Source organism: Neovison vison, chromosome 9 (assembly GCF_020171115.1).
Source record: "Neovison vison isolate M4711 chromosome 9, ASM_NN_V1, whole genome shotgun sequence".
NCBI lineage: Eukaryota > Metazoa > Chordata > Mammalia > Carnivora > Mustelidae > Neogale > Neogale vison.
The window spans coordinates 4,915,101-4,940,752 of NC_058099.1; the positions used below are offsets into that span (position 1 = coordinate 4,915,101).

The 25,652-nt window shown below is 56.3% G+C and overlaps 1 protein-coding gene across 1 annotated transcript; it reads left to right on the forward strand.

Annotated features, from left to right (window-relative positions):
• Positions 1-693: 693 nt before the first annotated feature.
• FAM78A (family with sequence similarity 78 member A) lies at positions 694-15,207 on the forward strand. The gene is made up of 2 exons (XM_044264663.1): positions 694-1,537; positions 12,033-15,207. Exons 1-2 carry the CDS (start codon positions 1,215-1,217, stop codon positions 12,559-12,561), a joined length of 852 nt encoding a protein of 283 aa, XP_044120598.1. The 5' UTR covers positions 694-1,214; the 3' UTR covers positions 12,562-15,207.
• Positions 15,208-25,652: the final 10,445 nt, after the last annotated feature.

Below are 25,652 nucleotides of genomic sequence, written 5' to 3' on the forward strand. Positions count from 1 at the left end.
GGGGTCGGGGAATCCCGGTTCGGGAAGGGGCGCACGCACGATCACACCGGCTTGCGGAGTGACACTGCGCCCCCCCGGGGGCCGGAGGGACCCGACAGGGGAAGGGGCTCGGGCGCCGGGGGCAGTGCCAGGGCCGGCGAGTCCACGCGGCCCACTGCGGTGCCGGCCGGTCGCCCTCCCCCGCCACCCCACGCCACCCGCGGGCCGGGAGGGTGTCAGCGGAGATGTCACGGGCGGCGATTATTCGCTGGTGCGCGCGGTCGTGCAGCCGCCACTGACGGGGCGGGCGGGGGGGGCGCCGCCTCCGGGGAGACCGCCCAGAGCTGCGCCGTCAGCTCCGCAGCTCGCGCCCCGCGCACACGCGTCGCCGCTTCGCGCGCCCCCCGCAGCAAAGTTCGGCTCAACTTTGAGGCGGGCCTTGACGCCCTGTCTCCTCCACCCCCCCACCAGGTCCTCGGCGGCCGCGGCGAGCCAGGCGGCGGCCCGAGCGCAGCCCCGGAGTCCCGCGCGGCAGCGGGCAGCGGCAGCGGCGGCGGCGGGGGGACGCGGCGCGCCCGCGTGGGGGCGTCGGCCCGCGCCCGCCAGTGGGCGCCGACGGGGACCCGCGCCGCGCTCCTCGGGGACCCCGCGGGCGGCCGGAGCCCGGCGCTCGCCTCCTGGAAGCCGCGGGTCGGCGCTCGCCCCCGAGGGCGCCCCGGCCTCGGCGCTCGAACAGAAACTGCTCTTCCATTGATCGGGCCCCGTTGGGCGAGCGGCCGGTGCGTGTGCCCCGCGCGAGCGCGTGCGGAAGGCAGAAGGGCAGGAAGTCGGACTTCTGCAGCGAGGGTGGCCGCACCGCGCAGGGGACGAGCCTTCCTCATTGATGTGTCTGCCGGCCTTCGCCTTCTTCGCCCCAAGACTTCAGGAGCGTCTCGGAGCTGCGTTCCCCGCGTGTGAGGCACGGAAGGCCTGGATGTCTGAACAACATGATTGTCCATTAGCCTCCAAACTTTCCTTTTTTTAACCCAAAGAATATCGGTGATTTTTGTCCACTGCTAGCAGAAGAGAGAACCCAGGGCTCTTGAAATGCAGCAAAATCCTTATTTATAAACGGGCCCGAGAGAGTGATAGGCAAAGGCCCTGTACTCAGTGAATTTTCTATCCTATGGATATCGGTCTTGAGATTTGAGGTTGGAGTACCGTCTGCACTGGGTCGGGCCGCCTCCATCCTTTCAATGCCCAGTTTCCTCTGGGACTGCTGGCCCTCCCTGGAGATCCGCGCGGTACTGTGTGCCATGGGCTGTATTCAGAGCATCGGGGGCAAAGCCAGAGTCTTCCGGGAAGGTATCACCGTGATTGATGTGAAAGCCTCGATCGACCCCATCCCCACCAGCATCGACGAGTCCTCCAGCGTGGTGCTCCGCTACCGGACACCCCACTTCCGTGCCTCAGCCCAGGTGGTCATGCCGCCCATCCCCAAGAAAGAGACCTGGATCGTGGGCTGGATTCAGGCGTGCAGCCACATGGAGTTCTACAACCAGTACGGGGAGCAGGGCATGTGAGTACGGCCCGGGGCGAGTGCTGGGGGCGCTGCTCAGGCTGGGGAGCTTGGGGGCCTGGGGTGGGGGCTGGGGGCCAGAGGGGAAGCTTTAGGCAGGTACGGAAGTGGCCTCTGAGTCCTCCCTCTTGGCCAGATGCTCTCAACGGGTTGCCTGTCGATTCGGGTTGGGGTCATGGCTCTGGGACCTTCCCTCCCTGTGTCACCGGCCCCTGGGGTTCCTGTGTCGTTGCCTGTAAGAGGCCCACTTGTAGAGGCGCATTCCACCAGGCGTCTCTTTGGCAAATCTGACAAGCGTGCTGTCCCGGCGCCATGAGAAAGGCTGAGGCTTGCCGCCCCCCACCCCCTGGGCTCAGGCCTCCTTGGGAGGCACCTGTGGCCCATACTCCGGAGGGGAATGGGGCCCTTGGATGCCTCCGTGGTTATTTGTATTGAGCTTTGTGCTGGGCTCGAACTTGTCTCTGCAGTGTTTTCAGAGGTGTGTGAGGGCCTGGGGGAAGGCTTTGCAGTTCCTACGGTGTTTTGTTGGAGAGGATGGCTAGTTTTAGAAACCTGGTTTGCTTCACAGAGTAGCGTGTTTCTCTCCCCGAGGCAGAAGGCCGCTGTATGTAGACATCCCCTGTCAGTGTCCCGAAGGCTCCAGAGGGGCTCTAACACTGGCTGCTTCTCTCCAGCTTGGTCTCCAGAATGTTCCCAGGACAATGCACGTCTTGGTGCAGGACACACGGAGCCTGGGTCTACTTTTCTGCTATGTTCTCTGGCCGCAGAGGTGGTCATCCCCATTCTGGAACGAGTACCAGTAGAAAGGAAAGCAACTCAGCTTTCAGGGCCGCCCTGAGATAGGGTGGTGAAAATAGCTCTTTCGGAGCACGAGGTCCCTCAGAGGGAGCTAGGCAGGCCCTGAGGGCAGCCTGCCACCCCGTGCACCCTGCTTCCCAGGTCTGCAAGTGAGGAGCGGAGCAGGGGGTTCCCTGGGGGTTGGACCTTTTCGCTGATTTCAGGACATCCTGGCACACACCCCCCCGCCAAAATTAGAGGGGGTGAGGAGGGGATGGAGGTTGGTGGGGCCCCGGATCTTGTCGCTTTTCCACTGAACAACTCCTGGGGCACCCCTGAAGTTGTAAGGGAGATAAGAGGAAGGTGGTAAAGGGTAGAAGTGGGGGTGACCGGGACCACCCCATAGAGGTGTGGGGGGGCACATTCCTCCGTCAAACTGATGTCTACACCCGAAGCCTTTTGATTCTCAAAAGTGGCTATTAACCAAGGCAGGGCGCTGACTTCCCACGGCAAGGAGGGGAACCTTAGCTCCTCGGTGTGGACTCTCCTAGGAAGCCTTAAACCGGAAGTCTTCTGGGACTTTGTAAAGGATCTGGGAAGACGGACAAGACACAGGTTTTTCTAGGTGTTTTAGGGAAAGCCTGTCTTCTTCCTTGGAAGTGGAGGGGAAGGCACAGGGACTCGCGGAACGTGGGAAGGTGAGAATGCCAGGAGGAAGGACCTGCGGGAGGACCGGGGCGCTGAGTTGAGGCAGACGGTGTGCTGCGGGGAGGGGCTGGCCTGGCTGGGGTCCGCCTCCCGGTGTGTGCACAGGCCTGGAAGCCTCCCTCTGGTGGCTCCGCGTCCTTCTAGACACTATTGCTGGAGGCAGGCCTGAGGCCGGAGACCCGAGATGACTTGCCCTTTCCGTGCCAGTCCTTGCTTCCTGGTTAGAAGCGCCCGGTGCACACCTAGCTGCGGTCGAGCGGGCCTGGGCGGGAGTCCAGGCTCTGCACTTTCCAGGCTGTGATCTTAGCCACTCTGGCCCTCGGTTTCCTTGTCTGCAAACAGGGCCGGTCACAGTCCTTGCCCCGCGACTTACTGGGAGAATCACGGGAGGTGACATTTGTCAAGTGGTCGGCACGGTGCCAGGCCCAGGGTTGTTGTCTTTGACATTGTTACGGTGACCATCCTCCTCTCCGCTGCGGGGTTGAGCCAGTGGAGAACCGCGGCCGAGGCTGCAGAATTCAGAGCGATGCAGACTTCCCTTGGTCCCGAAGTTTCTCCTGAGCCCAGGTCTCCGTCTTTTACACAGCACCCACTCCCTGACTTTTAAAAATTTAAAAATAGTGCAAGTCACGGATGATTTGCGTTTTCAGAGGTTGAAGGCCGTTTTCCTCGCTCTCCACTTGCTTCCCTTTGTTTCCTCCCCTCCCTGGGGCACCTCTTACAGGATGGAGGGGGGCCTGTGTCCCCTGCACCCCGTCCTCCCTGGGCCTGAACTCCCAGCTGGGGCAGGGCCAGCCCCACAGAGAAGGCAGAGCCTGTGTGCAGCAACCCCTCCTGCGCTCAGGCCCAGGGCCAGAACAGCCGACCACCCTGGCTCTGGGCCCTGGATGGTCCCCTGGTGCTGTGTGTCATCTGTTGGGGAGATAGGGAAAGAAGTCCCCGCAGGCGGCTCTGAGGGCCCCGAGAGAGGACAGGTCTAGGTGACCGCCCTGTGGCTGTGACGCTGAGTTGGAAGCAGCCCCACTTAGGACTCACCGGCCGAATCGTATTAAAAAGTGGAATTACCGAGTGCGTGGCTCCTCTGATCCGTGGGCAGAGCTCTGTCCTCGACGGGTGTGCTCTGGAAATGAGAAGCCTCGTTTAGAGAGAGCCCAGTGTCTGCTCCTTCTCCAGTGCAAACAGAAGCATTTTAGGTGCCATCTCTCCAACCCCAAAGGATGCTTTTTCGTCTTTTTGAGCCTCGTGGCAATGCAGAAAGCAAGGGGTGGTCAGGAGGGGCTGCGCAGAGACACGGGCGGGCCACGGCTGCCCCCGTCCTGTGCACTGTGGGGCGTGGGAAGCATCCCTAGACTCGGCCTACTTGGTGCCAGGAGAATCCCGCCCCCGCTGGGATGATCAAGCTGTCTGTGGACATTGCCCGATGTCCCTGGGAGGGGTGCAGAGTCACCCCTGACCGAGAACCACTGGACGAGACCCTCACAAGTGAATACTTCAAATGAAACCCACCCTCTGGGCCTTTGTGGCCTGGGGAGAGAGCAGCCCAGTGGCAAAGGTTAAGGGTAGGGCTTCTGTCCCTTTACAAACGGGCTTGAATCCAAAATATTAATTCCAAATACTTAACCAAAACCCATAATACCCCTGCACGTTATCCCTGCTTAAAATTAATCTCTAATCCGGGAGAACTTTTTAGAATGACACCCGGGTTTGAACCGTTTGAATTGGAACGCCTCAGTTGAACACCGACTCCTACGGACGGCAGCGTCTCTCCGTGCCAGCTTCGCAGGGTTCTATATGGTTTTCGACCCACCCACACTGCTTTAAAAGCCACCTCCCCCAAACCGTTGGAGACGCCTGCCTCCACAGCCCCTCCTCCACGATTCCTCAACCGCCACCTGTCAGCCAGCACAGCCTTCGAAGTGACAAGTCACAATTTCTAGCCTGTGTGGGAGATGCTTTATGTTGTCCCCAGCTTGCCCTCCCCTGGGGCCCCCAGGAAAGCTGGGGCGTGGCTGAGGCCCGGGGCTGGTTGGGGGCTGGGGGAGGAAGAGCTCAAGAGAGAGGGTCTCTGTGGGCAGCCAGTGCTCCCTGCCCACGCCCTAGCCCAGCTGCGAACTTGGGGCCGGTCTCTTAACCTTTCTGAGCCTCTCTGATGGGGAGAAAGGTCCTTCCCTCGCCGGGTGTTGGGAGGAGATGCTCCGTACGAGCTCAGCACAGTGCCTGGTGCATTCCACGCACTTGATCCGTGGCCCTGTCCGTGGCGGAGCTGCTGCCAGGTCACTGGTGATCCCGCGGTCCTGGCGCGTCCGCAGAAAGCTGGCTCTCCTAGAGCTGTGCTCTCTTCTGGGCTGGGTTTCGCGGACCCGCTTACAGCGTGGGAGCCTCGAGTGAGGAGACCTGCTGGCAGGGGTTGGGGGGTCTTTCCAGCCAGAGCATGCGATGGCACCTGCCGCCAGGGCTGCGGGAGGCTGGTGGGAAGGGGCCAGGCAGGGGTGGAGGGGCTGGGGACTGAGGCTTCAGGCGGAGGGTGGGGACGCTGGAGCTGGGCCATGTGCACACCCGCCCCGGCTCCCCTTCCTCTCTTTTCTCCCCAGGACCTCTTGGGGTCCTCGTTTTAGGATGAGAAAACCACCTTTGACACCTGAGGCCTCTTGCCCAAGGGGGCTTGCTTTGCTCCAGTGGGGGACCACGTGGCCTCTTCCTGCAGCCGCGGGCCCCACACAGAACAATCGAGGACGAAGCTTCCTCTCTGGGACCGGAAGGTGGCCTCCCCCATCTGCTGGGCCCTGGCGGAGGCGAGGGCGGCTTGGGTGGGAGAGGGAAGTCCTTGTTTCCAGGCTTTGGGGTGGGAGAGGAAGTGGCGGTGGCGGCGGGGGGGGGGCTGCCTGGCCCAAAGAGAGCTCCCCGTGGACCGGCCCTAGCCAAGTGACGGCTCCAACCCTCACCTTCCGAGACCCGAAAACAAAAGCCGGCTGCCCCCGGAGATGTGCAAGGGGGGACCCAGCCGCCACAGTGATCGGGGAAATAACAAATTAAATCCGGAGATCCTTGGTTGTTTGCTGATCAGATCCAGGTAGAAACGAAACTGATCCCTAATGCCCCGTGTTGGGGTCGGCGGTGGGGGTGGGGCGGGGTGGTGGCAAGTGGACAACCTCACTCGCTGTTGGAGGGGCACGAGGTCGGCAGCTTCTGGAAGGTGGGTTTGGCTGGATCTCTGACAATTTCACATATACGCGTCCTTCATGCAGTTCTGCTCGTGGAGTTTGTCTTACAGAGACTTGGAGCACCTGGCCCGGTGCCTGACATATAGTAGGCGGACAAAAAAAAAAAATCTCCTGACCTAAAAAAAAAAAAATTGCCAAACGATGAGCGGAAGAGCCAGGGCCTAAGGATGTACGCGAGTTGAAAACGCCCGCAAAGTGCCAGGAGCGGCTCCGGTGGCCGTCGGTGGGGAGGGCAAGGGTGGTCTGCCAGCGCGGGGAAGATGGGGAGGCCGGCACTGCCCAGGAGGCCAGGCCGGGGGTGCCGCCACGGGGGAAACGGTCCTCGTGGTGCGCTTTCTTACAGAAGTTGTAAAATACGCAGGGCAGGAGCCCCACTTTGTTAAAAAGAAAACACTGTGAGTGGCGACGTGTGCCGCGTGTCTGTGCAGAGAACGGTCTGGAAGGGTGTTTACCCCAGTGTAATGTGGGGAGTAACCTCAGGGAGGTGGGGGGAGGCATGGGAGACGCGGCGTTGGTTTCTTACTTCATACTCTTCTCGACTTATTTTTTTTTTTAAGAAAAGCACCGCTTTTGGGGCACCCGGGTGGCTCAGTCAGTCAAGCGTCTGCCTTCGGCTCAGGTCATGGTCTCGGATGTCAGGCCCTGCTCAGTGGGGAATCTGCTTCTCCCTCCCCCTCTGCCCTGCTGGTGCTCTCTCTCACTCTCCAATAAATAAATGAAATCTCAAAAAAAAAAAAAAAAAAAAGAGCACAGCTTTTGTAACTACGAACTCAAATTAGACAGGCACTGTTGGTCCTTTCTGGGGACCTGGGCTATGGCCTGGACAAAGAGGGGGGCTAGGCCCCGGGAGGAGTGGGGTTTTTGTTTGGGGGAAACCCTAGGAGCAGGCAGGAAGGGGGGACACCCCCCAGACCCTCCGTTGGAGAGCAGGCGCCTGGAGGGAAGGGGCCAGCCCCGTGGGGGTCCTCGTGGGGCAGAAGTCAGGAAACTGGGCTCCTGGTTGCAAACTTTTACAGAATTTGAACTCTTTGCAAATGGTACAGAACTGTGAAATGTGTAAGACTGGGGAGGGGGAGATAAGGCCTGAGAGCCCGTGTGACCCATCTGAGGCCCGGAGACCAGCGTGGGCAGAAAAGCCTCGGTGCGGACAGCCCTCTGCCCTCAAGCCTCAAATCCTTGTTTGTGAACGAGGATCTCAGAGTGTCGGCCGGACATCAGTTGTGGGATGTGAAATAATATTTAAGTGAACTCGGTTAAGGCTAAGTATAACTTGGATTTAAAGCAACATAGTTATTTTAATGTATATCAGGGAAAAAAAAATATATCTAGCCTACCCAACATGTTATTTTGGTGTGTTTCTTAACTCAATGTAGTTTTTTAAAAATGATGGATTTTAAGGAAAAAATTTGAGTGAATAATAACATAGGAGATTCGTGGACAGGATCGAGATGAACAGAGATGTGGAGTTTGGAAACTCGGCTCTGAGGCTCAGGGCTGAGCCAGTCCAGTCTGGCTCTGGGGTCCAGAACTCAAAATGTGGCGGGAGCCCTGGGAGGTGGGGAGTCCCGGGGCACGAGGGGCCATCCCTGCTGGGCCCAGGCTCACCGCCCCTACCTGGCACGGACCAGGGCTCTTCCTAGAGCCACGGGGAGCGGCGTGCTGCTGTCTTCCAAGGTCACACAAGGCTCAGGTCTCCCCTTCCCTCCCAAGGTGCTGCCCTGGGCATCCCTGGGTGCCTTCACCCTCCACTGAGAGGCCTTTGCCTTGGGCCAGTCCGGGGTGATGCTCCCCAGCCCCCATCCCTGCCCCTCAGCACAGCCTCCCCCCTCCCCCCGGCTCCAGGGAAGGCTTTTCTTTTCTTTTTTTTTTAAGATTTACTTACTGGAGAGAGAATGCACACATGAGGGATGGGGAGGGGCAGAGGGAGAGAGAGGGCCTCCCTGCAGAGTGCAGAACCTGACGCGGGGCTCCATGCCAGGACCCTGCGATCATGACCTGAGCCGAATCCCAGAGTCAGATACTTACCAGACGGAGCCACGCAGGTGCCCCCAGGGAAGGCTTTTCTATGACCCGTCAGACTCACGTTCTCCTGCAGTCACGGTGCTCAGAGCACGTGTGTGTGTGCATGCGCCGGGCAAGCCTCCGTGCATGTGCACGTGTGTGTGTGCCTGTGCACGTGTTGAGTGAGGGTCTGTTGGCAGCTGCTGGGGACCAGCTCACTGCAGCTGTGGGTCCCGGCCCGGTGGCCCTGTGTTTGCGTCACCTTGAGCGAGGGGTCTCCTGTCTCCAAGCCTCTTCCATCAAGTGCCCCCGGTCTTGGCCCCCGGGTAGTTGAGGAGAAGCACTGCATTGACCTGTATACACGGGGGACGGGCGTGGGGAACATGACCGATGTCGCCGGCGTCGCTGCGGCGGTGGCCTGTGCTGGGAGGGGCTGTTTCAGGGGCACCTGCTCTGGGTGAGACAGCGCACAAGCAGGAGCGGCTGGGGGTTGGTTCTGGAGCCTGGGGAGGGCGTGGATGTGCGTGCACTCCACCGGGAGGGGTCCTGAGCTTTGACTACATCGGCTTTAAGGGCCATGAGGAGTCATGGCAGGTTTATCAGGGTTGCAGGCAGGGATGGTGTGAGCAGATTTATGTTTTTAGAAGATCACGTAGGCTCCTGGGGAATATTGTAGGAGGCAGGAGTAGAAGCTGGGAGACCTAGGCAGAGGTCCTGGCCAGCGTGAAGGCAAAAGGAAGGGGGACGTTCAGAGGTGAGAAGGAGAGTCAAGGATGGTGCCAGGTGGCCAGAGGATGTAGGGCCCTCCAGTGGCAGGTGCTCTGCAAACACTGATAATGGGTGCTCTGCAAACGTTTGGTGAATTGATGGATGGGGCGTGAGGGAAGCTGAGGAGTCTGATTCAGATGTGATTTGAGGGGATCCCAGAGGGTTCCAAAGTCCAGCTTCAAGCCTGGACTGGCCTGCTGTCCTTTGGATTCACACACTTACGAGGACAAGGGCAGGTGTGTGACAGGTGGCAGCAGGGCGGTTTCCTGGGTGTGCAGACGGCACGGCCGCCCTGGGCCCATGATCTGGAATGCCCTGTGCACGGTTCAGTGCTCTGCTGATGCCATGTTGAAATTCTTCATTTTTGAACAGGAGACCTTGAGTTTTGCTTGTACTGGGTCCCACAAGTTCTCTGGCTGGTCATGCCCTGAAGACCAGCAGAAGCCAGTGAACTGATCAAGGGGGTAGACACAAGGGAGGCCAGTGTCTTCTGCTCGTGTGTGAACGTGGACACGGGCCCGTCTACACTTACCCACAAGATGTCTCTACTCCCAATCGACCCATTGGCCAGGCACTTGTGTGCTTGAGCGGTCCTGGGAGGCTGGCTTGCCCCTTGCAGTGACCTCCCTACAGCATCTCTGCTGTGCAGAAAGGAGGAGGTTCAGCGTGTGCAGGGCTGGGGTCCCAGCCTGCCCCTCCATGCCATGGAGCAAAGAGCTGAGGGTCTGCCGCGAAGTCCAAGGTCATTCCAGAGCAAACGGAATCTCAGAGGAGACAGTGACTGCATGGAGTTTGTTCCATTCGGAGAATGTGTCCTCCCCAAACTGTAACTGGGGTCAGAAAGCTTCAGGTCAGTCAGGGCCGGCACACCTCTGAACGCCTCCCGCACATGGCTTCCGGGAGCTTCCATGTACTCCCCTGTAGAGTGACTCACTTGAGAATCAAAAAAATCTTGCAAGGTGGGGAGGATTATCCACGTTGACATGGGAAAGCGGATGATCGGAGATTTGTAACAATCAGAGCTAGTGGCTGGACTGAGGCTGGGTCCAGGCTGGTCTGCGTCTCCTGGAAGTTGTGTCCTTACCCGAGTTCCCTTCCACCTCCTGGCGAGGGGGAGGGGCGGGGACCGGGACCCCGGGCAGTCCTGCTGGCCTCTGATGATTTGAAGGCAGATGCCCCGGGACTTGGTTCTTAGTAATAGCTCACATGAGACACGGCTGTCTGTCAGCTCATGAGGACTGTCACCTGTCTGTGACTGAGCCACGGCGGGCATCTGGGGGTAGGAGAGGGAAGCAAATCTGAGGCTGGGCGAAGGGGCCATTCTGCTGCCGAGTCCCCCTCCCTCAAAACAAGCCAGCTCTTAGGCAGTGAAAGGGGGCCATGGAAGAGCAAAGTTCCTTTTGCAAATTTACTTTTTCCTTTTTAATTATGATTATGATTATGATTAAGTAGGCCCCACATAGAGCCCAACTTGAGGCTTGAACTTAGGACCCTGAGATCAAGACCTAAGCTGAGGTCAAGAGTCAGATGCTGTTCTGTCTGAACCAAGCAGCTGCCCTATTTTCTACCTTTGAAAAAAAACCTTTTGCAAGCCGGTAGAGCCACCGTGAGAGGACAGAATGGGTGCCTTCCGGGCACCTGAGCACAGGTGGGGCAAAGGCAAGGGCTTCTGAGAAATCCAGGACAAGGACCGTAAACTCCTTCTCTGGCCCATGGTACCCACCTAAGAGGGGAGCTGGTAGCCCCATGCCTGCTACCACCCACCCGTGGCTGCTGTGGCCTCGTGGCTCTTGGGGACTGATGGGGACCTCAGAAATGGGAGGTCGTCTGAGCTGTTGCCCTAGTTGCCTGGGACTTTGATGAGCTCAGGGCCCCAGGCAGGAGATGGCCTAGTAGGCAGGTGTTACCCTAATTTGTGACTTTTTCAATGGAATAAACTCAAAGCAGAAGGGAAGTAAACAGGAAAATTAGCAACATCGCATTCCTATTCATCCCTCCCAGAGTGGCCCCAAATTTGCTAACTGCTAACATTAAATGACACATTTGGGTAGAGGAGGGCATCTCTTTATAATGATAAGTCACACCTAACGATATCGGCCATTTCCCCCGTTTTTGAGTTTGGTGGCATTAAGCACATCCACATCGTTGTGCATCTGTTTCCAGAACTTTTCCGTCTTCTCTGCCTGGAACGCTGCACCCGTGAAACGCTGACTCCCCGCCCCTCCCTCTGGCAATCTTCTGTTCTGCTTTCTGTTTCTATGAATTTGACCACACTAGGGACCTCCTACACGTGGAATCATATAGTATTTATCGGTTTGTGTCTGACTCAGTTTACCCAGCATGATGTCTTCAGGGTTTATCCATGTTGCAACACTTCCTTCCTTTTTAGGGCTGAGTAATATTCCACCATGTGGATGGACCCCATTTTGTTTATCGATTCTCCTGCCGAGGGACACGTGGGTTTCTTTCATCTTTTGGCCACAGCGAATGATCCTGTTGTGAACGGGAGTGCATTTTGTCAAGTACCGTACCCTGGGGGGCGCTGCTGGCTTAACCCATTGTGCAGAATTCTGGGGGCGGAGGGTCCTGAGCTTCGGTATTATGGGTGCTCAGGTGGAAACAGCACTGGATGAAGTCAGGCTGCCTGGGTCCCAGGCCCCACTGCCGGGGAAAAAGCCCCCTGGCCCTGGCTTCGCTGACTTTATCTGTCTGGCGGGATGGACATGATTGTTGATGAGTGTCCAAGATGGGGGCTCCCCGGGTGCCGCTGTGCCCCCAGGCACACGGGAAACAGGCTGGTGTCCTCTTCTGTCCGAGGGGTATTACAGCAACAGTATGATGGCTGGTTGGAGAGGATGCAGGAGAACAGGATGTGGCTTTGATGCGGGCTGCGTCTGGGGGAGCCCAGATGTTGATGGTGGATGTCTGTGCATCGCCTGTCCCTGTGCCCCCACCCTGGGGGGCGGGGGGACGCAGCCTCGTGCGTGGCTGATTGAGTGAACTGGCCTTCCTGTCCTCAGGTCCAGCTGGGAGCTCCCGGACCTCCAGGAGGGCAAGATCGAGGCCATCAGTGACTCAGACGGGGTGAACTACCCCTGGTACGGCAACACCACGGAGACGTGCACCATTGTGGGCCCCACCAAGAGAGACTCCAAGTTCATCATCAGCATGAACGACAACTTCTATCCCAGCGTCACGTGGGCCGTGCCTGTCAGTGAGAGCAACGTGGCCAAGCTGACCAACATCTACCGGGACCAGAGCTTCACCACGTGGCTGGTGGCCACCAACACCTCGACCAATGACATGATCATCTTACAGACGCTGCACTGGCGCATGCAGCTGAGCATCGAGGTGAACCCCAACCGGCCCCTGGGCCAGCGCGCCAGGCTGCGGGAGCCCATCGCCCAGGACCAGCCCAAAATCCTGAGCAAGAACGAGCCGATACCGCCCAGCGCCCTGGTCAAGCCCAATGCCAACGACGCTCAGGTCCTCATGTGGCGGCCCAAGTACGGGCAGCCGCTGGTGGTGATCCCGCCCAAGCACCGGTAACAGCCAGGGCGCCCCGCGAGGCCAGACGCAAATAATAACCCCGCTCCAAGCACACCCACGGACTCTGCAGTCATTCAGCAAAATGCAACCACTCGACCTTCTCGAGCGGCGGATCTCACTGTGCACATGCCCCAGGATGGCTCCCCCAGCCCTCCTGGCACCTGCTTCCTCCCGGGGAGGGGGAGGCCCGGCTGGGACACCCAACCCCACGTCCCCCCTTCACCTTGGGTCTCCTTTCCTGGCAGTTTCAATCATCCACTTGCGAGACTCCCAAAACAACTGCTTTTTCAGTTCTTCTTTTTTTTTTTTAAAAACCTCTTTTATGAGGTTCGGGGCAGGAGACGGCGGAGCTGGTCACGACCCCGACTGGCAGCTACTGCGGGTCTATGAGTGGCGGCCGCTATGGCAGCTGCCCACGTCGTCCTCCCTCACGCGGCCTTACGTAGACTTGCTTTGCCAAACTTTTGCCTTAAGCTGAATTTAAAGGAAAAAGCCCAAAACAGACAAAGAAAGCAGGATCTCTCTTCCACTGACGGCTCATCTTCTGCTAGAGGTGGGGGGGGGCAGGGCAGGGAGGAGAGAGCCGCCTGGGCCCTCGTCCAGGCTGTCTTGAGAGGGGCGGGGGACAGACTTAGACCTCAAACCAGCTGCCCATTCTTTCCTTTCAGCAGAAACGCAACCAGAAACCAGAACGACCACCTAAGGAGCCCCTTCTCTCAGGCTTGGGTGGCAAGCCCTGTCCCCACCCCTGGGAGAAGGTCCCTGCGTGCCCCCCATGGGCGGGGTCTGCTGGGGCCACTCTCTCTTCTCTTCCGGCAGCCTTAACTTGCCTAGGGCGGATCTGGGCGGAGAGAGGGAGGGTTGAACCCTGGGCTCTGCCATCTCTGTGCCCAGCCTCCCCCCCGATAGCGCCGCAGGCACATCTAAGTGTTGTGCTGCTTTTCCTTTTCTGTCCCCGCTGGCCCCAGACGCCTGGAGGACCAGCCACCTTGAGCCAGACTTAGTTTGAAGATAAGCAAGGCGGGCAGCTTCCCTCTTGGCTCCTTCTCAGGGGTGCCCCTCCCAGACGCTTTGGGAGAAGCTGCAGGTGGGCTCTGGGTGCCAGTGTTGGACTGGAGGTGGGGGGAAGCTGCCCAGGGGCGGCACCCAAGGATAGGTGGTCCTGGTTCTGGGGAGGCCGGGGAGGCCATCAGGCAGTTGCCCCCTGCTGCTTATCCTCAAGGAAGAAAACCAGGGCCTCAGGCTGGCGGGGGTGACATGGGGCCATGGTTGACAGGCATTGGGGCCGCTCTGGAGGCTGGTCGGGACAGTGAGGTCAGTCTGGAGGGCCACCATCCCTCGGGTCCAGGGCCCTCCAGGGTCTGAGGATGGTCCTGAGCGACCCCACGCTTTCTTGGTAATGTCTGCCTTGGAGGCTGCTTGTAGGAGCTGCGGGGGGCCCCTCCCCCCACGGAAGCCCCCTTCAAGCTCGCCAACCCCCACAGCTACTGCACCCGGCTCTGCACTCAAACTAGTACGACCCAAGCACAGAACACCGTCAGAAAAGAAAAATAATTCATTTTTGCTGCAGATGAGCCACTTGTTAGGAGTCCCGGGGACCGCGTGGGAGGCTGCGGGCACCTTGCTCTTGTACTTACTCCGGGGGTGCTCAGTGTCCTGTGTGTCTCCCACGCGCCGCTTCTGACAGCAGGCCCACAGCTATCCTGGAACAGCTGGACCCGAAACAGGCATGTGGCGCCAGCGTGCTGCTTGGGGAACCCCTTTGTTAGGCCCAAGACCTTGCCCCTGGAAACTGCCTGTTCCCCTTGGTGTGTACGGAGACCCTGTCACCCCGAGAGGCCACAGCCTCGAGTGAGGGGACGACGGGTCCCAGCTCTACCTCTGGGGAAGGGCCAGGAGGGGGCCAGGCTGACGGCGTCCTGCTGCCGTGGACAGGACCTGGCCTCCTAAGGGAGCGGCCCTTCCCTGCACTCAGGTCTTTCTTGCACTAAAAAAGAGGAGGAAGGGCCCTGGGCGAGGGTCAGGAGGCTGGGGATCGGGTGCTGGGCTGGGTCGTCACTAAGGGATTCTCACTGTGCGAGGAGAGGCAGCAGGAGAGGACAGTAAGGAGTGGTCCTGAGCTGTCGGGGGCGCAGTCCCCCCTGCCCCCGAGACCTACCTGCTGCGTGTGAGCAAGCTCTCCTGCCCGGGACCAGGGCCGTGCCCACGGGGAGGGGGCAAAGCTGCTCTGGCTGCCTCCCTGGGCCTACCGCATGCCTGGGCCCCCGCCCGCCTTGCTCCTTGATTCACCCCACCCCTCGTGCACCCCTCTCTGTCCTTCCTGGCCTTTCTGAAGACGGGGCTGGAAAGACCCCGGAGAGGCCAAAGGTCCGGCCAAGGACCTTGGGTCTGGTCCCTGGGCCTCCTCCCTGTCAGGAGCACAGAACCCAGGCTTTTCCTCTGGGTCCCCAGTCCCTCTGGTGTCCCCCTCCCCTGGCGTGGACACACTCCTCCAGCAATAAGGACCGTCTGCGGCCGTGGAGAGTACTGTGAAAACAAACCAATGCACTTATCAGGAGCCATGAGACTCTTGAAGAACATGTAAAACCTTTTTAAAAAAGAAACAACAAATATTCACAAAGAGAAATAAAATGTAATTTTAAAGTAGGCCTGGCTAGGCTCTGGATGTTTCTAAGGTGTTTCTGAAGTGGTGGCGCATGTGTGGTTGGTGGCCCTGTGTTCTGGCCAAGGGAGCGAGCGTCCTTGGAGGGGGCTTGCTTTGTTCACGCATCCTCTGCCGTCCGTGGCCCTGAGACCTCAAGTCCCTGCCAAGAGTGGCCCTGGCTGGTGCCCCGGTCGGAGGAGGGACGGCGGGCTTGAGGTGGAGGCCGGACTTGGGGGCAGCTTGGACTTTTGGCAAACAGGAGAGACCCATGTGACAAGGGGGAGTTAGCGTTCCGTTGGCCATGGGGCCGCGAACCTGTCTTCACATGGAGAAACGGCTGTAGGACGGTGTCAGTCTAGAACATGGCTCGGGCCAGGGGCTGACAAAAGGGGGTGGCGTGGAATTAGCGCCCTCGTAGGAAACACTTTCTTCTAATGAGAACTTTCTTATGAAAGGATGGGAGGTGGGAGGTGGACCATGGAGTCAAGGCACGAGTCGGGTAAGACACTGAGCCCCTCTGAGCCCCGTTTACCCTGTATGGAAAGTGGAGATTCTCCAAGTCGCTGCCTCTTAGCTGACACGGTGAAAACACGCTGTTCTGCTTGGTTTCCAAGTATGAACAAGCCGTGTGTTCTTAGGGTCCCCATTTCACAGATGAGGAAACTGAGGGACAGCAGAAGTCAAGAAGCCGCTCAAGGCCCTGCATCTGGGGAGAGGCAGAGTCGGTCAGACCCTGTGATCGGTTTGAGTCTTGGCCCTGGAGCCCAAACCCTTACCACTACATACTCTCCGTCCTGGCGTGTTGCTACGGAGCATACGTTTGGCGCTCAGTAATTATCAACGACTCCTAAGAAGGCCATGTGTCTTTGGCTCGGTCCATTCTGGGCTCCCCGGGCAGGAAATGCCTCCCCCACCGCCCACACTGGAAGGTTCTGTGCAGCAGTCAGTTCCCTGAGGCCCACAGTGAGTCTAGCTCATGCCCTTTGGGGAGGGGCTGCCCGGTCGGCTGCAGGCCATGGGCTCATCTTCCACGGTTGCCGGTGCCGCCTGGCATTGCCGCGGAAGACAAGGGCCCCCGTTTGCAGTGGGCAGTGGGGATTTGGTTTCTTCTCTGGGTTTTCCGCTTTGCAACAACCCAACGGCACTCTGCGTCCTGTCTCCTGGGTCTGAGACACCAAAGCAGGAAATTGCATAACAGGCTCCGCTGGCCGCCCTCCACCCAGATGGCTTATGGGTGGTACAGCTCACTGTCGTGGCTTCAGCTGTGGTGTCAGCTCCCGAGCTCTGCCTGTGAGAGCGCATGGGGTGTGTGTGTGTGTGTGTGTGTGTGTGTGTCCACATGCACGCGTGGACAGCAGGGCTGTGGGCCTGGCCAGTGGCGGGAGAAAGTTGAGCTGGAGCACACCAGGATAAAGCTGCTCAGGCATCGGAGCCTTTGGGCCGATACGCCACCGAGGACGTGCAGCCGGCGGTGCGCGCTGGGAGCGGGGGGAATGTTCCGGAGGGGAAGGTGCCAGGAGGGTGGCCCCGAGTGAAGAGGATTCCAAGTGGTATTTAGTCACTGTGGAAGCCCTCCCGCTTCTCAAGCTGATAGCAGGTTAAATTTAGAAGTCCCAGACTGGGATGAGACACAGACACCAGACTCGAGCCAGCTGTCGCAAGGTCCCCTGCCGGAGCAGGGCCTGGGAGAGCCGGCTGTCGGGGCTGGAACAGGCCCGTCTGCCCCACAAAGCTGGAGAGAAGCAGGCGCGCCATGACCCTGCACACAGCCTGCCTGTCACCTCTGGTCACTTCTGGGGACAGTCCAACCTCTGGACTTGGGCTCCCTGTCAGTGAGGTCTTAAGGCCACAGAGGAAACCCCACCTGTTGGGAGATCGCTTGGTGGGAACCGCACAGAGGCCATGGCCAGAGGTGCTCGCAGGTCTGGGGACATCTCTATCGGCCCCCCAGGTGCTTTTTTACCTCCTGCTTGATTTCTCTCTTGGTCATCATCTGTCCTGCCCAGCGGGCCCAAAGACAGGGCTTCCCACCTGGCTGGGGTCTGGGCTTTGGATTAGGGCAAATATTGGAGGTAGGAACAGGTTACTGTGCACACACAGCATCCAAATGAACCCACCCCAAACCCTTACCCCATAACCAAGTCTGGCAAAGACACACACGCAGAGCATGCTCCAGGGCTGGAGGGCCCTTCCTGCCCCCACTGAGTGCATATGACAATAAAATGGGAACTTTCATAGATGAGGAAACTGGCCCTTAGAAGGGGCCGCGGGACAGGCTAGAGGTCATTCAGCTGGGAAGTTGCAGAACTGGGCGGGTTTCAAACAGCCATCTTTGACCTTGCTGGGTCACTGCTTTTTGGCTACACCAGCCACCCCCCTCCACACTCCCCATCTACCAGCCTGCCCGTCCCCGCTCCTCTGGGACTGCCACGCAGAAGGCCCCTAGCCTAGGGCTGAACGCCAGTCGGCAGCAGGCTCGCTGACACAGGAAGATGAAAACTATTAAATGCAGGAAAACCCATCTGAGCAAGTGAGCTCCGTCTCTGTGCCCGTGTCCAGAGAGGCCAACCCGCGCCACCGACATGGACCCAGGCAGGGCCTTTTGCTCTGCTCTGTGCAGAATGGAAGGCAGAGACCGGATTCATTCCTGCACCGGCCTGAGCCCAATTTAGCTTTAAGGGCCACTGCCCTGCTTCATAGTTTACGGTCCCTTTTTAATCAGACAGATGATGGGCGGCAGCGCTGGGTATTTGCAGCAAGTGAGACACAGTTAGAAACCCTGCGCTATTCCTGGCTGCCACTTGTCTTGCTGAGTGAGGTCGGCCGGTTGCCTGACCTCGCATGCCTGCGTTTCCTGATCGACAAGCCAGGACACGCACACCTCGCTCACCCTCCCGTCCAGCAATGCATGGCAGCTGCGAACCCTGCCTGCAGGGCTGCCCAAGGGCGACTGTACTAGATCGGGGCTTCGGCGAGAGACCAGAGACACCCCTCCTTCCATACGGCGACCAGACGACTGGCCTGATTATCAGGACCATTAGACCCTCACTGAATGCACACTGGTGCCGGCCAAACAAGAGGATTTCCACGCAGTTTCCACGGCTGTACCGAGCCAGCGCTCGCACACCGAACAGCTCACCCATTTAAAATGCACTGTCCGTTGGGGTGTAGCATATATACAGTTGCATGGCCAGTACCCCAGTCAATTCTGGAATGTTTGCATCACCTCAAAGGGGAACCCTGCACCCACCACGTATCATCATCCCCAAAGCCCCAGCCCTAAGCCACTGTCAATCTCCCTCCTGTCTCCGTCCATGTCCCTACCCGGGACAGTTTGTGGGAATGGAGTTTGTGGGAATGGAGTCTGTGCCTGGCTCCTGTCCCTCAGCTCAGTGTTTTCAGGGCTTCCCCTCTGCCGTGGCGTGCAGCGGCACCTCGTCTTTGACAGGTGTACGTACTTCCGACCATCTCCTCTATGGGGCCCTTTGACCGGCGCAGGAGAAGCCGCGGCTCAGAGCTTACCGCCCCCGGCAGGAAGTGGTCTGTGACCATGAGTCTGCGGGGGACTGACTGGTCTGGAGGGTCGGAAGTGGGTCCCGGAGGATGGCTGGTTTCTGGGGACACAGTGAGTACGAGAGAAATTTGACCTATTAATGCTGGAAAGGCCCTGAAACTCAGTTTCCTCATCGGCAAGATGGGGCTATGGTGCTCTCCTTGCAGAGGGGAGGACTCCAGGGGACTGGCAAGCCCGGGTCTTAGCCCAAGGCCACAGCTGTTAGCTGTTTGACCTTGTGACCAGATGTTAAAAAGACTTTTTCCGGGGCACCTGGGTGGCTCATTGGGTTAAAGCCTCTGCCTTCGGCTCAGGTCATGATCTCAGGGGCCTGGGATCGAGCCCCTCATCGGGCTCTCTGCTGAGCAGAGAGCCTGCTTCCCCCTCTCTCTCTGCCTGCCTCTCTGTGTGCTCGTGATCTCTCTCTCTCTCTGTCAAATGAATAAATAAAATCTTAAAAAAAAAAAAAGAAAAGATTTTTTTCCTCCCTAGGCTGCATGTGCCGTGGGACCTAGGGGCACTTCGGCCAGCCTTGGTCCAATCCCCGCTCAGGTGTGGAAGCGGGGTTGGGGGGACGAGGCAGGGAAAGGCCGCCCTACAGGAGACTGTTGATGCCCCAAGCACTCCCGTGGTGGCTGCTTCACGCCAACCCCTGCCCGAGCTGACAGTCTGGGCCAGCCCAGCTGTGCGTGGACTCGGCCTCTCCCACCAGGTGCTTAAGGCTCAGTGAACGTTTATCACAATCTCTACTGTTGGAAACAATCCAGAAGAGCTTAGAGGTGCGGTCCCCGAATCACTGCTCTCTCCACCGCCGGCCACCTTGGCTTGACGGTCACTCTGAACATCAGCAGCGTTCTTAACTGGCCTATTATTTATCATGACTTGTGACAAGACACTGGCAGAATTGACCTTGGGAACCATGTTTAAGCGTGCAACGCTGTGCCGTTCACACCCAGTGTGCCACCGTCCTCACCCTCCGTCTCTGGAACTTTGTCATCTCGTACGACGGGAACACTCACCGCACAGCTGCTTTCCTCTCCGCAGCACCCCGGTGGACGCCGTTTTACTTTCTCCCTCTGGATCTGACGACTCCAGGTGCCTCCTTTCAGTGGACTGGCAACTTGTCTTGTGACCTCTTTACTTCCCCGTGCGTCAGGTCCTCAAGGGTCCCCCAGTGTGCCGTGTGTCACAGGGTGCTTCCTTTCCAAGGCCGGCTACGACTCTCAAGGCATGTCCGTCTGAGGCTGTGGGTCTCGATGCCCCAGAGGCCTCCAGGGAGTACAGCCTGGTCCCTGCTGCTCACGGCGAGTCCCCATAGGCCAGCCAGTTACAGAGCTGCGTGAGAGAACACGTGTGGGTCATTTGGGAAGACTTCCCTCCCTACTGGTTAAAATAATAAAATTCCAAGTGCTTAAAGAGATGAACTTTTCTTTTTTTTTAAAAGATTTTATTTATTTATTTGACAGAAATTACAAGCAGACGGAGAGGCAGGCAGAGAGAGAGAGGGAAGCAGGCTCCCTGCCGAGCAGAGAGCCCGATGCGGGACTCGATCCCAGGACCCTGAGATCATGACCTGAGCAGAAGGCAGCGGCTCAAACCACTGAGCCACCCAGGCGCCCCAAGAGATGAACTTTTCTCATCTGGAAAATTCACTTATCTGGAAAACGCTCTTTTCCATAAAATGAAGTTATTTCCGGGCACGAGTAAGGAGGCAGGAGGAGGAGAAGGCATTCTGGGAGGTGTTGTAGGGCCGCTGGATTTAAGGGTGGGCCTTGAGAAGGTTCTTTACCGTATCCTCGGGGGCGGCTGTAAACTCGGGCTTCCCCAGTCCTTTATTCCGGACGCGGCTCTTCCCGAGATGTGGCCGGGAGCAGGAGGGGGACCCGGAGGCTGCGGCCAGGGCGCTTCCCCTTGGCCACCAGCTGATGTCCCCGCGAGTTACTGAGGCACCTGCCCTGCTGTTCTGTGATCACTCGGTGAGGCTGCAGGTCTGGCCGTCGGCCATGGAAAATGAGCTCTCTTTGGGACTTCTTCTGGAACCTCTGCCTAGTGAGGAGTTCTGCACCTCGGGGCCTCGGAGAATACACCTGGCAGCTGGCGAGGTCTGGGCCCCAGGCACCAGGCTTTCACTGCAGAGCACAGACTGAGCCGCTAACACAGCACTTTGGGGGTTGCTACGGGTGAGGCGAAGGGATCTCCCTGTACACGGCCTGCCACTTCCTGTAAAGGTGAGCGAGGGGAGGCTGCCGTGGCCTCTGCGGCTGCCCTCTTGACAGATGGCAGCACACCACAGGGACTCTGCCGCCGGGACCAGTCCCGTCTCCTTCCGATGCACGAGGGGATTCCAACCCCCAGCTCCCGAGAAGCTGCTGATCCGATAGGAATGACGGTGTGAGAAGTCGTGGTGGGTTGCCGTATCGAGGGAGCCTAGAAAGCTCTGAATCCTGCCCGCTTCCTGTGTAGCTGGATGGGGGTCGTGAAATCCAGCCTGAGAACCCAGAGAGCTGGGTCCTGCGGAGAATTTCCCCCGAACTGCCTCTTCACGTTTGTAAAAAATCAGTCATATAGGTGCAGATCTATTTCTGGACGGCTTTGCATAACTTGATCTCTTCATCTTGACAATATCACGTGGTCCTAAATACTGTAACCTTGTACCACGTCTTCCAACTTTGTTTTTCTTCTTTGAGGTTGTTTTGGTTCTTACGGGTCCTTTGCATTTCCACAGGAAATCCAGAAGCAGCTACGAAAACAAAAACGAAAACAAAAGATCGTGTTCATGTTACCTCTGAAGTTTAATTTCTTCCTTTCTAATCTAGATACCTTTTTAAAAAAGATTTTATTTGCTTATGAGAGAGAGAGACAGAGATAGTGAGAGAAGGCACAAGCAGGGGGAGTGGGAGAGGGAGAAGCAGGCTCCCCATTGAGCAAGGAGCCCGATGCGGGGCTCGATCCCAGGACCCTGGGATCATGACCTGAGCCAAAGACAGATGCTTAACTGTCTGAGCCACCCAGGTGCCCATCTGGATGCCTTTTATTTATTTTTCTTGCTTTGGCACATTGGCTAGATCTTCCTGCACAGTGCTGGAAAGATAGGAGCAGTGATAGCGGCCATTCTTGGCTGGTTCGGCTTCTGGAATTCTCGAGCCATTCATTGAGCAACAGTAGGATCTTCCCAGGTGCTTTTCATCGGGCCAAGAAAATCCTCTTCCACTTCTGTTTTGCCAAGAGTTTGTCAGGAACAAACACTGGATTTTATCAAATGACTTTTCTGTATCTATCGAGATGATCATTTTTTTTTTTACTCTGTTAATGTGGTGAATTGTATTGATTGATTTTCAAATGTTAAACCAATCTTGAGTTGCTAGAATAAATCCTACTTGGTCATTATGCATACACTTTTTATACAGTACTGGATCAGATGACTAAACTTTTAAGAATTCTTACATCTAGGGGCACCTGGATGGCTCAGTCAGTTAAGCGTCTTTTTTTTTTTTTTTTAAAGATTTTTATTCATTTACTTGAGAGAGAGAGAGAGAGAGCACACAAGCAGGGGGCAGAGGCAGAGGGAGAGGGAGAGGTAGATTCCCCGCTGAGCAGAGAGCCCAATGGGGCTCGATCCCCAGACCCTGAGATCATGACCTGAGCTGAAGGCGGAGGCTTAATGACTGAGCCAGCCAGGCGCCCCATTCCCTTTAATTTTCTGGAACAGTTTGTGTGTCATTGTATCATTCCGTCCTTAAATACTTGGTAGAACTCACTGGGGAAGCCATTTGAATCTAGAATTTATTTTATGGGAAAATTTGGATAAATTCAATTACTTTAATCACTGTAGGGTTTTTTATCTGTTTCTTCCTGAGTGAACTTTGATGATTTGTGCTTTTCAAAAAATTTGTCTACTTCATCTAAGTTGAAGAAACGAGTAAGGATATTCAGAATATCCTGATTATCATTTTAATACCTGAAGAATTTATAAGGATGTCAGCTTTCTCATTACTGACATTAGTAATTTGTGTCTTCTCCTTTCCCTGATTAGTCCGTCTAGAGGTTTATTAATTTAACTGATTTTTTTCAAAGAACAGTTTCACTTATTTTTCTTGTCTTATTTGGTATCATTTTGGCTCTGTTCTTTATTATTTCCTTTTTCATTTACTTTTCTTTTCCTGGTTTCTTAGACTGGTTTCTTCTTTTGAAAATACAGGGGTTGGGGCACCCGGGTGGCTCAGTCGGTTGGGTGTCCAACTCTTGGTTTCGGCTCAGGTCATGGTGTTTGTTATCTTCTCAAGAGACTTGAAAAATCCCTTCCAAAATCTTCAGACTTACCCATGTAGATACAATTTCTGATGTCCTTCAAATTTTTCCCTCCACCCCTCCTCTCTTTTTCGGGAACTTGCTTTTACACATATTATTAGGCTGCTTGAAGTTATCCCCCTGTTGACAAGTGCTCTGTTCCAACCTTTTCGGTCTTTTCGCTTTGTGTGGTTTACTTTGGGCATTTCTATTGCTAAAATCTTTGATCTCACTAGTTCTTTCCTCTGAAGTGGACAACATCTTCTTACTCTGACCCAGAAGATTCCCATCTCAGACATGACAGTTTTCACCTCGAGTTTGATTTTGGTTCTTTCTATGCTAGGATGTAATGTGTTCGGTCTTTCTTCTAGCTTCTTGAACACAGACTACAGTTTTAATCATGGCTTCGAAGTTCTTGACTACTAATTTTATCATCTGTGTCACTTCTGGACCAATTTCAGCTATTTGATTTTTCTTATTATTATAGACCATATTTCTCTACTTTTTGCATACTTGATTTTTTAAAAAATGATTTTATTGGAGAGAGAGAATGGACGAGAGAGAGAGAGCAAGCACATGAGGAGGGGAGGGACAGAGGCAGAGAAGGAGACTCCCCACAGAGCAGGGAGCCCGATGTGGGGCTCGATCCCAGGACTCTGGGATCATGATCTGAACCAAAGGCAGACACTTAACCTACTGAGCCACCCAGGCCCCCCTCTACTTGGTAATTTTTGATGGAGTGCTGAAAACCATGAAATTGCTCTTGTTTGGTACTGGGTATTTTTGTATTGCAGTAAGTTTCTTGAACTTATTCTGGGATCTAATGTGGAAATAGTCTGATTCATTTGGATCTTGCTTCTGAGCTTTGTTAGATGGGATCAGAGCGGCATTTTGTTTAGGACTCATTTTTCCCTGCTACTGAGGCAAAACCCTTGTGAGGACTCAATCCCAATGCTGGGTGAATTATGAGGATTTCCGCACTGGCTGGCAGGAACCAGGACCATTTTCTGCCCTAGAGCTCTGGGGATTCCACCTCTAACCCTTTCACGCTGCTGTTTCTCCAGACGCAGGCTCTCCTCAGATGTGCTCACTGATCGCTACTTGGCCAGTGCTCGAGACCCCTCTGCAGAGCCAGAGGCCAGAGTCCATGCCCGGCAGGCCTCTCCTCCCCCTCTGATCCCTCGCCTTATGAACTCAGGGACACCACTGGGCTCCAGCTGGACTCTCCTTCCCTGTGCTGGACTGGAAATGTTCTCCAGGCAGGAAATGGGGGCAACTGTAGGGCTTATCCCATTTGTCTCTAGAATCTCAGGGGTCACTCTCCTTTGCTGCCTGATGTCAACCGTCTTGAGAACTTGTGTGACTGAATTTTTACTTGTTTCAGAAAAGAGGGCAAACCCAGTATCTATGAATTTATCTTGCTGGAAACAGAAAAGCTCATCTTCGTGTACTTGGGAATGAAACAATCTGTGGGCCAGTGCTACCTATTTCTGCATTTTCTAGAGGAAGAGAACTCAGAAATAACCAAGTTAGAGGAATCAACTGATTTAAAAAAAAAACAAAACGGTATGACTGCAGCAATTTCACAGGAACATAACGATGACTAAAGAGAAAAGCCATTCTCCAATTCATTAATTCATCCAGGGGCGGCAATTGGAAACCATGACCCACTCAAGGCAACAGTGATGCCTGCAGAAAAACCAAACGCGGCTCTCCCTCACTCCGTAGGGGCCCCAAGCTCTCCTGACAGGCGCTTCCCCAGAAGCACCCCAGGTTGCCAAAAGTTGCACAGTGGCCAAGCATCTCAACGGGGCCTTAGAATTCCCCACAGACTTTCCTCACACTTTCAACCTGTGGAGAGCCACACTGGGTAGCCCTTTCTAACTCAGCAGGTCACTTTCCTTGCATGTGAAAGAATCTAGGGAATTCTGTGTTGAAGGAGAGACTTTTGTGTTTGGATCCACAGACGCTTAGAGAGAATGCTGCCCATTGGCTTGGGCTCTTGGTCCCTAAGAAGCAGCCCTGACGCCAGTAGCTGAGATTCAGACTGAGGGTTCGGCTTTAAGGTCTGTGTCTTCTTCTCTAGCCCTTTGCCCTCTCGTATCTCTCAAAGCTTATGTTAACACGGGGACAAACAACGATGACGACAGACAGAAACCCCACAATCGGAGTCATTATTCGACAGTGTGAGTAAACCTGCAGATGGTAATGGATCGCCTTATCACAGGTCCCCAAGGTCCTGTTTCCTGTTACGAGGCAGCTAAGCCAAGTGTATCTCGAATATTCTAGTCGATCTTGACAGAAGCTCAGCTGTAAGACAAAATGAACATCTTTGATTAAGAATCTAATAGGACATTAAATCGGCTTTTAGATTAGGACAGCTCGTCCACTTGGGGACGCCACTCTCACGGCCTGGTCAAAACTACATGGCCAATGAACAGAGCCCATGAGTTGCAGAGAAGCCCAAGGTGCATCTGATCTTATGCCTAAGGGGCAAGCGGATGGACGCCGTGATGAAAAGGTTCAACTCTACAATAAAAATCCGACTAGAAGCTTCCTCAGAGGCAGGGTTTGAATTTCTGTGTACCATTAGCAGGTTCCCATTTC

What these genes read in the sequence shown, in the direction of transcription:
- FAM78A (XM_044264663.1), top strand. Translation starts at nt 1,215, where the DNA reads ATGCCCAGTTTCCTCTGGGACTGCTGGCCCTCCCTGGAGATCCGCGCG. An exon ending in CAGTACGGGGAGCAGGGCAT is followed by an intron (nt 1,538 to 12,032) that starts GTGAGTACGGCC and finishes TCCTGTCCTCAG; the next exon opens with GTCCAGCTGGGAGCTCCCGG.